Consider the following 13,897-nt stretch of genomic DNA (forward strand, 5'->3'; position numbering starts at 1 on the left):
TCCTCCCCTGGCTGCGCCTCCATGTTGTAATCAAGGTGATTGACCGTGTAAAGGGCAGGGGACGGGGGGGGGGGGGGGGGGGGCGCGATGCTGGAGGCCATTTGAGGTCAGCTAGCGCAGCTCCCAGCGAGAAGGAACCCCGCCCGCCCAGGCACCCAGGCCGCCGGTGCCAGGACAGGGTTAGAACCCCAGCGGGGCCTGGGCCCCCACCTGCAGTCGAGGGACCTGGCCTGGAGGGGTTCCCGTCCTCTGCTCCTCTCGATACCGCAGTGTGGGTGGGCCTGGCGGTGGGCCAGGGCAGGGGGCTCGGGCTACCCTGAGGCCATGCTGGTGCTGAGGTGGCCCCAGGGGTGCCACCGGCCAACACCCAGCCCTAAACCCGGCTGTGGGCCCCGGGGCCCTGCCCCCTCCAAGGACCCAGGCTGTGCCGTCTCCTTGGGTCCTCGTCTGGTCTGGCTGGGGTGTGATGGCTCGGGGCTACTGGGAGCAGCAGCGCAGGATTCAGAGCCCGCCTCCTGCCCCCTCCGGCTGCCCCAGCCCGCGATGCCCCCAGTGGCTTCGGCCAGGTCTGAAGGTGGAGGCAGCCTAGTGAGGGTGCGGGGGTGACGGCAGAGCCTGGCTCCTCCTCCCCATCCCTTGGCCGTGCCCACCTTCCCTGAGTCCTTGCTCATCTGTAAAGCGGGATGGTTGTACTTCACACCTGGGAGGGCTGTTGTGAGGGCGGCTGCAGTCACATCCAACCCGGAGGCCGCGACCCCCAGGTTGAGAACTGCTGTCATAGAGGGCGGCCACTTGCCAAGGCCACAGCTGGCGAGGGGCAGTGGGGAGGTGGCCTCTCACAGGACTCGTTTCCCTGTCACCCTGGTCACATGTCACCCGGGGCCATTCCCCTTCAGGCGTCACCACTCCCTTTTGACAAACCACGAATTGAGGCTCAGCCCGGCCGGCGTGGCTCAGTGGTTGAGCGTCGACCTACGAACCAGGAGCTCCCGGTTCGATTCCTGGTCACTTCTCCAGAGGGAGAGCTGGGAAGGGACTTAATGATGCAGGGGGGACGCCACCCCAGGCCCCTCCGCACGGTGCCGGGAAGGAGCCGCGGCCTGGGTGGTTCTGTCTCGGCCGCTCTGCGGAGGGGTCTCTGGCTGACCAAGGGGCTGATGTGTGAACAAGGCACACGACTGCGTCCACTTGAGAGCTGGGGGCGTGGGTGGCAGTGACAGCACAGGGGTGGCACCGGGGCAAGGTCCTGGCCTGGGAGGGAGAGTATGGGGGGCAGGGTCCTGGCCTGGGAGGGGGAGTATGGGGGAGGCAGGGTCCTGGCCTGGGAGGGGGGTATGGGGGGGGCAGGGTCCTGGCTGGGAGGGGGTTATGGGGGGGCAGGGTCCTGGCCTGGGAGGGGGAGTATGGGGGGGCAGGGTCCTGGCCTGGGAGGGGGGTATGGGGGGGGCAGGGTCCTGGCTGGGAGGGGGTTATGGGGGGCAGGGTCCTGGCCTGGGAGGGGGAGTATGGGGGGGCAGGGTCCTGGCTGGGACGGGGGTATGGGGGGGCAGGGTCCTGGCCTGGGAGGGGGGTATGGGGGGCAGGGTCCTGGCTGGGAGGGGGGTACGGGGGGGGCAGGGTCCTGGCCTGGGAGAAGGGGTGGGGGGGCAGGGTCCTGGCTGGGAGGGGGGTACGGGGGGGGCAGGGTCCTGGCTGGGAGGGGGACACGGGGGGGGCAGGGTCCTGGCTGGGAGGGGGGTACGGGGGGGCAGGGTCCTGGCTGGGAGGGGGACACGGGGGGGCAGGGTCCTGGCTGGGAGGGGGGTACGGGGGGGCAGGGTTCTGGCTGGGAGGGGGACACGGGGGGGCAGGGTCCTGGCTGGGAGTGGGGTACGGGGAGGTACAGGATCCTGGCTGGGAGGGGGGGCAGGGTCCTGGCTGGGAGGGGGCATGTTCCGCTCCCAGGGGAGGAGAAAGCGCAACACAAGCGCCGAACAAGCCACAGCGAGACGCCATCTGTGTTTCCTTTTTTTCTTCCTCTTCGTTTTTAAAACAATACAGTGCAGACTGCACTTCTCACAGTAGAATATAATGGTCAATTTTAGTATAAAAAAACATTCTCAGAGATTTGTAAATGCACTTAGTGCTTGAACAGGCCTTGGAGAGATACAGTACCGCTGCCGGGGCCGGCGGGGGAGCCCCTGCTGCCCCCCTCACCCCCGATGGTGCGGGCCGGCCCTGGGGGCACTGGCAGGAAGGGAGCTGCCCTGGGCCTCCCAGTTAAAGCCAGCAGCTCCCCTCCCTGGCTCCAGCAGAGAACCCCGAGGAAGGCAGGGCAGGCCCCCTGCAGCCCTGGGTTCCTTGTGCGAATGGGGGAGGGCACCCCTGCCTCAGGCTTCGGGAGGTCGCCTCCTAAACACACAAGTCTGGGTGCGAGAGGCGTCTCCTCAGACGAGGTGCCCTGTGCGGTGTGCGGCCACAGCTGTGCCAGCAGCCCCGTGGACGTGGACGTGCTGGAGGAAAGGGAAGGGGGCGGGAGCCCGGGGGTGGGGGGTGGGGATGGGGGGCGGTTTTTCTGTGCTGGGAAGGAATGGGGGAGGGGAGGAGAGTCTAGAGGAGCAGGGGGGCCGGTGGTCCCTGGAGCCCTCATGAGTGGCATTCACCTGGGTTGGCTGGTGGGGGGCCCTGCGGGACCGCCGACTCCCCCTGCGGCTTTTCCAGGTGTCTGGGGCTTGTGGGGAGCTGTCTGACCCCTGGGGGCACTTGGGGCCCTCTGGTTCTAAGCCCCGCATTTCTTCCTGCCTCCTGCCCTGGCCTGGGCTCCCCCCTGGGAGTGCCAATGGAGCCCTGGTGGTGAAGGTGGTCTCTCCCCTCCCTCGTCAGCGTGGACGCAGGGAGGCCCTCCCTGGGTCTTGGGGCCTCTGAAGTGGGGGGACAGGCCTTGGTGAGCAAGGTCACCTGCCAGACCTCCACAGACCCGGCAGCAGCCAGCCCCGCTGCCCGGGGGCACCAGTGGCCCCTGCGCGCTGACTGCTGTCCTCCGCCCGCCTCCCCGTCGGTGCCCTGTCCCTCCGTCCGTGCGGCACAGGCAGGCCTTATCTGTAGACAGGCAGGCGGATGTGGGCGTGCTGGTGGTCGAGCAGCCGGGGCACCGCCACGGTCTCGTAGCCCTTGCCCAGCATCTGCTCCTTGATGCAGGGCGGCCGGAGGTCGTTGATGAGATACTCCAGCGACTGCAGGCTGCTGCTCAGGGCCGCCGTGCTGCACGCGCTCCTGCTGGGCAGGCCGGAGAGGGCCTCCGCGGGCGGCCCCGCCAGCTCCCGGGCGCCCCCGGGCCCCAGCTCGGCCACGGCCACCGCCGGGTTGTAACAGTCGCTGGTGGGTGTCACCAGCACGCTGTTCCAGGGGGCGGCAAAGTACTGGCCCACGGTGAGGCCGGCAGGCAGCCCCACGCTGCAGGTGAGGGGGGACCCACTGGCCCGCTCGTATGCCCGCCCCCCACAAGCCTCCGGGGACTTGCTGGCCACCGTGCCGCCGCTGTAGGCCCGCAGAGGCTGGGGCGGCGGTGGGGGTGGCTTCTGTGGCCACAGCAGGTAGTCCAGGCTGCCATCCACGTACCCTGCGGGCTTGGCGGCTCCAGCCAACGTCAAGGCCGAGCTTCCCGGGCCCAGCTCGGTGCCTCTGCGACAGTCGGGCAGGCCCGCGGCCGAATAGGCCAGGCTGGGGAAGCTGGGCACTGGGCCGTGCTTGGCCGGGCTGGGCTGAGGCACAGCCACGCCCTGGCAGGCCGCGGGGGCCGCGCCCGGGGCCTGGCACTGCTGGTTGAGCTGGTAGAGGAGGCTGTGGATGGAGGGCAGGTTGGAAGGCGGCAGGGCCAGGCCGCGGCCGGGCAGGGGGATGACGGAGGCGGCCGTGGCGGCGGCCGTGGGCAGGCCGGGTGGCGGGGCGGGCGCCTCAGGAGGCTTGGGGTAGGCCAAGGGCCCCAGAGTGCTGGGCGCCGGGTAGGGCGCGATGCCCACCTGCACGGTGGCTGGCGACAGCTTGGTCCGCTTGCCCTCGGCGCTCTTGAGCACGCCTTTGACAGGCCCGGCGGGCGCGGCCGCGCTGGAGGAGACGGCGGCCTTGACGACGGCCAGCAGGCCCTGGTAGCCGGCGTGCTGCGGGTAGGGGCTGTAGCGTTGGCCGCACGTGTCGTAGCCGTTGACGGTGCGGCCCAGGTGCTTGTGCTGCGGCACCCGGATGGTGGTGGGGAAGATCTTGATGGACAGAGGGCTGTTGGCCACCTTCTCAGCGTAGGCGTCGAGCTCGGCCGGGCTCGGGTAGCGGGAGGAATGCATGGAGCTGGCCACCGCCTCGCCTGGGGGGACAGGGAAGAGAGGTGAGCGCTGAGCAGGTGACACGGGAGGCCTGGAGCCGCACTTGCTATTGGCTGCCCTTCCCTAGCGCCTTCCTCCATTCACCCCCTGGCTCCTCCCTCCTTCTGAGTTAAGCTCCATGGAGTGTAGGTAAAGGGATCAGGACACGCTCCTGTGACAATGCCTGGGCCCAGGGGTCAGGGGTGGGGCGAGGCCAGGGTCCGAGGGCCCCAGCCCTCCCGGTCGCCAGCCGCCAGGTCAGCGGCCCGCCTGTCTGCTCACTGCGAGAACCGGCGCCTGGTGTGTCCCTGGGGAGGTGGCGCGGGCGGCACTGGCATCGCGTCGGTGGCTAAAGGCTGCGTTTGTGAGGCCAGTGCGCGGTGTCTGCTCCTGGCATGGGCGTGTGCTCTCCGTGCACCTACATCAGCCTGCCTATCCCTCCTGTTACCGGTGGGAGTCGTGTCCCGGTCGGGGCTGACTCAGTGGCCCTCTGGCCCGGCGTGTGTATTCAGCGAGTTCTGTGGGAACATGGCCACGAGCAGAACCGCTGGGACACGGGAGGCAAATGCTCAGCGTTAGGAGAAAATGCCCCGACCGTTTGCCAAAGAGACTGTGCCGGGCACATGCCACCGGCAGAGCCCAGGAGCCCGGCTCCACACCCGCCGCGCTCGGTGCTGTCTTTGCTGCAGTGCCTGTGGGTGCCCACTCCTGCCCCTCCCCTCTCGGTGCCTCCCTTTCCTCACCCGTCAAATGGGGGTTTGGGGCATTGGCCTGTGAGCAGAGCCCAGCACGTGGCCTGGCGGGAGGGGCCACTGCTGTGGGCTTTCACCTGGCGCCACATTTCCTGTCCAGTCAGTAGGCAGGGGAGGGACATCGCGCTCTGGCTGCCCAGCCCCATCCTGAGTCTGCCCGTCACCTGCAAAGCCACCGCCTTTTGTGTGAACTGCGCTTTGTGTGCCAGTGGGCGCACCTGCCCCTGCCACCGGGAGGCAGGTCGCTGGTGGGCTGACCCCTCCTCCCATCCAGAGCCTCTCCCTTGGTCCCAAGACATTCCTCTCCTGGGGCCCTGAGGCAGGGGCAGCACCATGTGGATGGAAGGACCCTGCCCGGGCTCAGGGCTGGCTGGCCTGGCTGGAGGGCCCTGTGTAAGTTGCTTGCAAAGCGGAGCCTCAGTTTTCCCACCTGTGGAATGGGGGTAATGATCATGCCAGGTCTGCAGGGTGACCTCAACTGTAGCAAGGGGCCCAGCAGCTGGTGAGGCGCACAGTAGGTGCTGGGAGATCGGGACCTGTCTGGGCGCTTGGGTGAGGAAGACCCTACAAGGTTTCAGAGGCATACTGCCTTCCTGTCCTGTGGGCACCCCCAGGACCCGCCAGTGACTCCGGAGGGGCCTTCACCACCCGGAACCTCAGTTTCCACATCTGTAAAATGGGAGTGCTGCTAACACTACCTCCCAGAGTGGCTGTGAGGGTTTAACAAGTCGTTCGCAGTGGAGTGTTAGCAGAAGTGGGTGTTCTCCGTCTGTGGTCATTCCTTCCCGGGTGCCTGGGGCCAGGGCCTTGCGGGAGAGGAAGGGGCGGGGCTTGTGCGCAGGTGGGCCTGGCACTGTGGCTGCGGCAGAGTGTGAACGAACGTCCCACTCTCCCAGAGCCTCACCCATGGCGCCCTCCGGGGCCCACAGCCAATGTGGGCAAATGCATGCTGTGGGGGGAGGGCAGGCAGTGGGGGATGCTGGGGAGCCAACCCGGCCGGGCTCCGGAGATGGCTTTTTGGAAGACAGGACACCGCAGTTAAGGCCATGGTGAAAGGGGTGACGAGGGAGGCAGATGTCCGGTGGGAACTATAATTCAGAGGGCAGCAGCCGGGAGCAGCGTGCAGAGAAGCCCTGAGGCCTGGGCAGGCCGAACCAAACGGAGAGCGCTCTTCACCGAGGGCCGCAGCTCTCAGGCGTTCCTACCCCCAGGGCACGTGGCGAGGTCTAGAGCTGCATTAGATGCCACAACGTGAGGGGGTGCTACTGGCATCTAGTGGGCAGAGGGGCTGCTGAACATCCATGATGCACAGCACAGCCCCCCACAAAGAGCTGTCAGGGCCCCGAGTGCCAGCAGTGCGAGGAGAGAGGCCCTGCCCCAGGGCCTGGGCAGCCAGGGAAGATTAAGCAGGGAGGGCAGGGCAGGCAGCGCGGTAGGAAGGCCATCCACTCTGCCCCTCGGTGCAGGGATGGGGCCTGAGCTGGGCCGGGCAGCAGGGAGGGGAGGGGCGGGCAGCACCAGAGGAGGCTGAGCAGTGTTTGTCCTCTGGCCTGACCTGGGCTGGGCAGGTGGAACCGGCCAGAGGCCCCCATCCTGCCCCTGCCTGGGGCAGCCCCCACCTCAGTGGCCTAAAATAAACTCAGTGTGGAGAATGGAAATGTCACTTTGGCCAACGGGGGAATCTTTCTCAGGGATTGGATTTAAACTACATTATACAAGCAATTTCATGGGCACTTAGCACCGGGCGGAGAGGCCCACAAAAAAGGGACCAGCTCTTCATTTTCCAGCCATAAATCAGCAGTTGCTATAATGAGCACAAAAATGTCACTTTTATGCAATTTTACAGATGAACAAAACTGGTGAAATTAACTGTGGTAACCTACTATAGTCAGCAAAAGCAGCTGCCGGGGAAAAAATTATATCTGTCTGTATTTTTGTGCCTCTTAAACTCTCTTTCCAAGCAAGTTTCTGCCATTGTGGTGCGAACACTCATTTGTCCTCACCATTATACTTCCATTTGGAGTTTATCTTGAGTATCCAATGAGCCACCAACTGTGAACATGATTAAATCTACAAAATCTATCTAATGGATGGAATAAATTAGGTGTTTAAAACCTGAAGAAGGAGGGCGGGGAGCAGCGCCTGTCACTGTTCCCACTCATTGAGAGAAGGGCCCTGTCGGGCCCCGTCGGGCCCCGTCGGGCCAGCAGGCTCCTCGGCGGGCTGGTCCCTCTGGCTCTTCCTGGAGCCACTGGTGGGGGCGCAGCGGAGGCTGCCCGTGGGGGAGTGCTTGGCACATGCTGGGCCCCGAGCCTGTGGCCCCTCGGCCCCTCTTGTCTGGAGCACCTGGCAGCTCTGAGAGGTGGGAGGTGTCCCCCTTGCACAGCTGAGGAAGCAGACAAGGTGTGGCACCGGGAAGGTGGTCTCCAAGATATTCATGTCCTCTGCGGTCCCTTCCCGCTCCCAATGCGGCCGCCCTGTGCAACCTGCAAGGGGAGGAGTGTGGGGCCCGGGGTGTGTGTGTGTGTGTGTGTGTGTGTGTGTAAAAGGCACTGCGGCCTCCTCCTGGCTCATTCTCTCTTGGATCACTCACTCTGGGGAAGGCAGCTGCCACGTGAGGACGCGGGAGCGGCCCGTGGGGAGGCCTCCCGCCCCAGCCTGGGAGCCTTCTTGGAAGTGGGCCCTCCAGCCCCGGTCGAGCTTTCGGATGACTGCAGCTCCGGCCGACCTCAGACTGCAGCCGTGCGAGAGACGAGGAGCAGAACTGCCCAGCTGGGCCACTGCTGGGTTCCTGGTGCACACAGGCCTGGGAGCTACCGCACGGTCACTGATGCTTTAGCTGTGAAGTTCTGGAGCAACTTGCTCCCCAGCAACAGATAGCGAGTGCAGGCCCTCATTTTACGGAGGAGGAAATGGAAGCTCGGCGACCCCCAGGACCACACCACTGGCAGGGGGCAGAGCCGGGTGGGACCTGGTCTGTTTTCCAAGTCCCCTCCTCCCATGTCTCCTACCTCTCCCTCCGCACCCCAAGGCAGGCCTCACGGGAGCAGGAGACTCATGATGCTCTCCCTCCCCCTCCCCCACCACAGAATGAGGACTGCGATCATTTGTGGTGGTTGTTATTCCTCACCTGAGGGTATTTTCCCCTTGACTGTCAGAGAGAGTGGAAGGGAGGGGGAGAGACAGAGAAACATCCACGTGAGAGGCGCATCGATTGGTTGCCTCCCTCATGTGCCCTGACCAGGAGGAGCCTGTGACCGGGGTACATGCCCTTGACTGGAATTGAACTCACGACCCTTCCGTCGGCAGCCCGATGTCCTAGCCACGGAGCCAAAGAGGAGGACGATCTTGAGGAGGAGCCATAATCAGCCTCGAGGCTCAGAGAGACAGGTGACCCATCAGAGGCCACGCGGGCAGGCTGTCTGCCTGGCTTCTGCTTTGCTCCTCGAGGTGCCAGCGGCAGCCTGAGCCTGTCCTGCCTGGACACGGGCCTGGCTGGGCCTGCGCAGTGCTCTTCGGTTCCTGGGAGCGAGACTTCGGCCTCACACCCGGCCTGGCTGCGGCGGCCCCTGCTGCACACCTCGTCCCTGAGGCCCCGGGCGCTGCACACAGCCTTTCCCACCGGAGTATCCGGCCATGCTGGGTCCCTGGCCCCTCGGCCCAGCCTGGGTCCCTGGAGGTGGGCCCAGCCCTGTGTCAGTGCCACTGTGCAGCCTGGTTTTGGCAAATGCAATGACCCAGGCAAAGGCCTCACGTGAAGGAAGCAGCAGAGCCAGCTGTCTGCGGCGGCTCCTGAGCAAGGGCGAGATGGGGCAGCGCTCATGGGGTGACTGCGGGGCGGGGGAGGGGGCCCCATGGCGAGGGGACCCCCGGAGTTCCACGGCCTGGGGTTCGTCACCACCGCACTGACTGACTGCAGGGGCTGCCTCCCCCCCCCCGACGTGGGCTCCCTGAGCTGCTCGCTGCCGTGTCCCCACCAACATGTCTAGCTGCGCAGGGATGTCGTGTCGAATGGACAGCGAGGCTGTGGCCAGGGGCGCCCTCCAGCCTGGGAGCCCCGCTCACTGCGCCGCGACACCTAGGAGAGTTAGTCCTGGGAGGGGCTCCTCGGAGGCGGCCGTGGAGAGCGGCCTTCCAAGGCCTCGCCCCACCCATACCTGCCAGTGTTTCCCGGCCCCTCCTGGGCGGCGCTGTCCTGGGCCAGATAACTCTCCTCCCCACCTCACGCGCCCAGGGCCTCTCTGTACAGCCTTCCCAGGAGCTGGTTAGAGTGAACTCTGAGCTGCTCAGGGTGCATTCACGCCCCAGCCACCTGGCTCGGCCCTCCCTCTGCCTCCCCTCATGCCCACAGCCTCCCTCCCTGGGCCTCCCCTCATGCCCACAGCCTCCCTCCCTCTGCCTCCCCTCATGCCCACAGCCTCCCTCCCTCTGCCTCCCCTCATGCCCACAGCCTCCCTCCCTGGGCCTCCCCTCATGCCCACAGCCTCCCTCTGGCTTGCCCTTCTGCAGTCTCTGTGGCATCCTTGGTGGGTGGGCCCTGGGTTTCAGGAGGAGGTTGGACATTCAAGGAACCCGGTATCAAGCTGGGGCCGCAAATGCAAATTCCCACGTTTTTGCTGCCCCCTGGAGGACAGATTGGGCAGGGGATGAGCCAGAAGGCGCAGGCAGGAGAGGCACTGAGGTGGGCAGGGATGCGGGAAGGATGTGCAGAATCCCGTGGATGCCCTGTTCCGAGGCCTCCAAGAGGAACCGGGGCTCCGTGTGCAAACCCAGGCGCCCACCCTGTGCACGGGGCACCCCTGCCCTGCTCTGCCCACCATGGCCCCATCTAAGCCTCGTTGGGAACTTGAAAAGGCTGGCGGGGGTGCGGGCCAGTCATCACCCCCTTAAGTTCATGTCCTGGGCCTTTCACGGGGCGCTAAGTAGGCGGGGCCACCAATGAGCACATGAAGCCAATAAACAGCAGCCCTTTGAGTGAGAGTTGACGTGGCTGCGGGAGACGTGAGCGCAGGCCTGGCTCCTAGCCTTGGGGGGCTGAGCGGGGGAGTGGGGAGGAGAGGCGGGGGGGGGGGGGCGGAACGGGGCGCTCTGTGTGGAGCCTGACGGAGCAGCTGGGACCCGGGCTGGAGCCCTACGCCCAGCATGACCACGTGCTGCGGGTGACCTGGCAGCCGAGGACCGGGACGCTGCCTCCCATGTGCAAGGGAAGAGGGTGTGGACTCCGCACTGTGAGGCCCATCAGGGGCAGGTGGAGGCGGGGACGGGACGGTGGGACAGTGGTGGGTGGGGCAGGGGCCCGACGCCAGCCCAGAATTCCTGGTCCCCACACAGGGTTCTCTGTGGGAACCAGGCACCAGCTGTGGATGGACCTCAACCCTCAGGTACTGTGCTGAACTCGGGGCCTCCTGACCGCTGGGCACACCCCGGCCCCTCCTGACCCGCTGGGCACACCCTGGAGAGGCTGTTCCTTCAGCGACGTGGTTTGGGCTGGAAGTGGTGGTACCTGCAGCCGCCCACAGGGACCGTGGGGCATTAGAAGTGGGCTGGCACGAAGTTGGTGTTCAGCAGATGCCATTTGTCCTGCTGCCCCAGCTTTCCCTACTGCCTCCTCCTTGAAGGCTCAGGAAGTCACAGTGGGTGTGACCTGTGCTGAGGGGGGAGGGGTACCCAGGGCTGCTCCAGGACTGAGGGGGCCCCTGGGCACAGGCCTGGCCCTGCCCACAGGGAGGAGCAGCCTCAGCTGGGCTGCATTCCCCTGGCAGCTGATGTTCGCGGTGGCCCCTCTGCTCAGTTAAGGGGACATTAATTAGCTGTGGCGCCCGGAGAATCCCTAATGAGGCCGCCCAGGAGGGGCGGGGCCAGGTGCTGGGCCAGGGCAGGTGCAGCTGCTCTCTGGCCTCCTGGGGAGGACAAGGGGCAGGGTGGCTGCCACCCCTTTTCTGCCCCAGCCCCAGCCCACCGGCCCAGGGGGCAGCCCGAGGGTCTTTGATTTTCAGAGTCAGGTGTGAATCCTGGTACCAGCTACCAGCTGGGGGGCCTCAGGGAAGTGACCCAGCTCCCTGGCCTCCATTTCCCCTAAGGGGCAGAGTGGTGAGAAATGAGAGGATGCCTGTCAGAGGGCTGGGTACAGAATGGGTGCATGGGTGTCTGGCCCGATGAGGCAGTGCCGGGCAGTGGCTGTCTCTGGGCACAGCAGAGGAGCCTCTTAGTCTCCATGCGTGTGCACACATGCGTGGAAGCCCTCTCACACACGCTCAGACACTCAGGGACTTCCTGTACGTAAACACCAGCAGCTGCTCCCAGGCACACTCGGGTATCCACACCCCCAGGCTGGAGCTCTGGGGTGGCCACTGTGTCCCTGGAGGCAGTACCTCCCCAGCCCATTTCCCTGCCCCTCACTCGTGCCTCAGTTTCTCTCACCTGCTCCCTGACTGGGAGATGACTGCGAGCCGCGTACTCCTCCTCTCCCTGTACCCAGCCCGGTGTCTGTCCCTGCTCACCGCTGCAGAGCTGCCCGTCCGTCTTCCTGGCGGCTCTTTGCCTTCGGCCCTGCTGCCTCATCTCTCCCTCCTTCATCCCTACTCCCGCCTTCACCCTCGCCATGCTGGTCAGCTCACCTACCCGCCCTCCCACTGAGTCTGCCCCTCTCCTCCGGCCCGACCCCCCCCCCCCCCCCGGCTCCCTGCCCCTCCCACCTGCATCCTTCTGCAGCCACACTGGGCGCTCTATTCTGGATGCTGGTCCATTATAAAGGACTGCCGACACCCTCTCAAATGCTGGCTCCTTTTCACTGTTTTATGTACATTTTGCTGAGCCGCAGTGTTTGATGTGGTCCACTTGTCTCCTCCTCTGTGTGCTCCCCTCTCAGTGTGCCGAGCCTAACCACCTGAGGGTGACATGCCAGGGCGCAGCTCTCCCCGCACTGGCCCCTCATCGGCAGTTTTGCTTTCTGTGGTTTCAGTTACCTGCAGTCAACTGTGGCCCAAAAATATTAAAAAATATTTTTAAATGTCCAAAAGGACATTTCTTCAAAAAGGTATACAAAGGTGCTAAGTATTCTCCTTCACTATTAGAAATGAAAACCACAGTGAGATGCCACCGCTCACCCACTGGGGCGGCTGGAGTCAAAAAGACAGGTCCGTTTTGGGGAAGATGTGGAGAAACTGGAACCCTCGTAATTGCTGGTGGGAATGTCACATGGGGCAGCTGCCTTGGAAACCAGTTTGGAGGTTCCCCTCAAATCCAGCAGAGACTTCCCATGTGACCCAGCAGTCCCACTGCTAGGAGTGTGCGCAAGAGAATGAAAGCCTGGATGTTCACAGCAGCATTAGTCAGAACTGCCCCAAATGTGGGAACAACCTAAATACCCATCAGCCGATAAATGGGTAATAAACCATCGCACATCCATACAATGGGGGACTAGTTGGCAACAAGAAGTGAAGTGCTGATATATGCATGAACACACATATGTACATTCGACATGGATGAGCCTTGAAAACATGACACTAAGGGGAAAAGCCAGACGAAAGGCCACTTTGAATGGCTGAATGTATGGCACATACCATACACATAACGCTGTTTCCAAAAAACTGCACTGGCCTCTTTGTGTAAGATTTATGTGTCACTTCTTTGTTACAGGCGTTGAGCAGGAGTGTGCAACTCTGGCCTGCTGCCTGCTTTTGTAAATAAAGTTTTATTGGAACACGGCCACGCCCCTTCCTGTCCAGGGGGCTGGGATCGCTTTCACGCTGCAGCGACCAGTTGCGTGGTTACAGTGAGACCCTGGATCTTTACAGGAAACGTTGGCCAACTTCTGCTGTCGAGGAGGACAGTTTAGTTCGTACGTTGATCTTATCTTTGCGATCTTGCTGAATTCTTATTCTCTTGGGGTTTCTGCGCAGCTGGTTTTCTTGCTAACCCTGGTTCCCTGTCTTCCTGAGCCGGCCCGGACTGGGCAGTGTGGATGGAGGCAGGGACTGGGTCTCTGTCGTTCCCTGAGGTCACCCCTCGGGCGGCCTCTGGTCGGACACTGTGCCAGATGAAGGAGCTGCCTGCCTTCCTAGTTTGCTGAGAGCTCATTTGTATTTGTTAGTGGGGAGAGGGGGCTGACGCCATCGGCCCTGCCCTGCGTTTCCGACCTCTGTCCTCTCCCCCGTCCTCTCCCGGCGTCCCCACGGCAGGGCCGGGCCTGCCCTCCACCCCCGGCTGCATAATTGCATCTGCTGCCTGGCCAGAGGTTTGTTTTTAATGTTATTGGGATTGTAAATTGCTTTGTTTCTTCCGTATTTTATTAGTGTGAGTGGAAGCAGCTGCACCTGCAGGAATGCTCGCTCATGGGGCAGCGGCTGCAGCCTGTCAGGGTCAAGGACAGGGTCAGGGTCGCTGTGGAGGGCGGGTGAGGCCTGGCAGTGGGAGAAGAGCGCTCCCTCAGCTGGGGCTAGCAAGCCCATGGAAGCTGCCTGGGGGCCGTGGCCTCAGCTCCCCTCCTTGGATGGCAGGTCCCCGACTACCACCCCCCCCACATGCCTCTCAGAAGCTCCCTGCACAGCCTGCACTTTTGGCAGCACATGACGTCACTCAGAGTTTACAGATCAACACCACGATGAGAAAGGCAAGTATTTATCAGTGGGTCCTGAGCAGCTGTCCGGGGTAGGCAGGTCCTGTGTGGAACCCAGGGATGCCGGCAGCTGGGAGTCAAGCCTTCCCTCCCCCGACATCATTTCTCCTTTTTTCTTCCCCAGGTCACTTTCTCCCACCACCTGGAACAGGCGACGACTGCCAGCCGGCCACCCACACTCCTGGCCACAGAGC

General features: G+C 64.0%; 1 protein-coding gene across 2 annotated transcripts in view; it reads right to left on the reverse strand.

The window, feature by feature from the left end:
• Nucleotides 1-2,061: 2,061 nt before the first annotated feature.
• The window catches only part of FAM222A (family with sequence similarity 222 member A), a 47,488-nt gene continuing 35,652 nt past the window's right edge, over nucleotides 2,062-13,897 (reverse strand). For both annotated transcript variants that reach the window (XM_036353988.1, XM_036353989.1), the window contains one exon: nucleotides 2,062-4,336. In XM_036353988.1, the coding sequence (XP_036209881.1) occupies nucleotides 3,075-4,336 (1,262 nt within the window). In that variant the 3' untranslated portion in view covers nucleotides 2,062-3,074. The remainder of the gene's footprint in view (nucleotides 4,337-13,897) is intronic.

This window comes from Myotis myotis, unplaced genomic scaffold (assembly GCF_014108235.1).
Source record: "Myotis myotis isolate mMyoMyo1 unplaced genomic scaffold, mMyoMyo1.p scaffold_m19_p_20, whole genome shotgun sequence".
In the NCBI taxonomy this organism is placed as follows: domain Eukaryota; kingdom Metazoa; phylum Chordata; class Mammalia; order Chiroptera; family Vespertilionidae; genus Myotis; species Myotis myotis.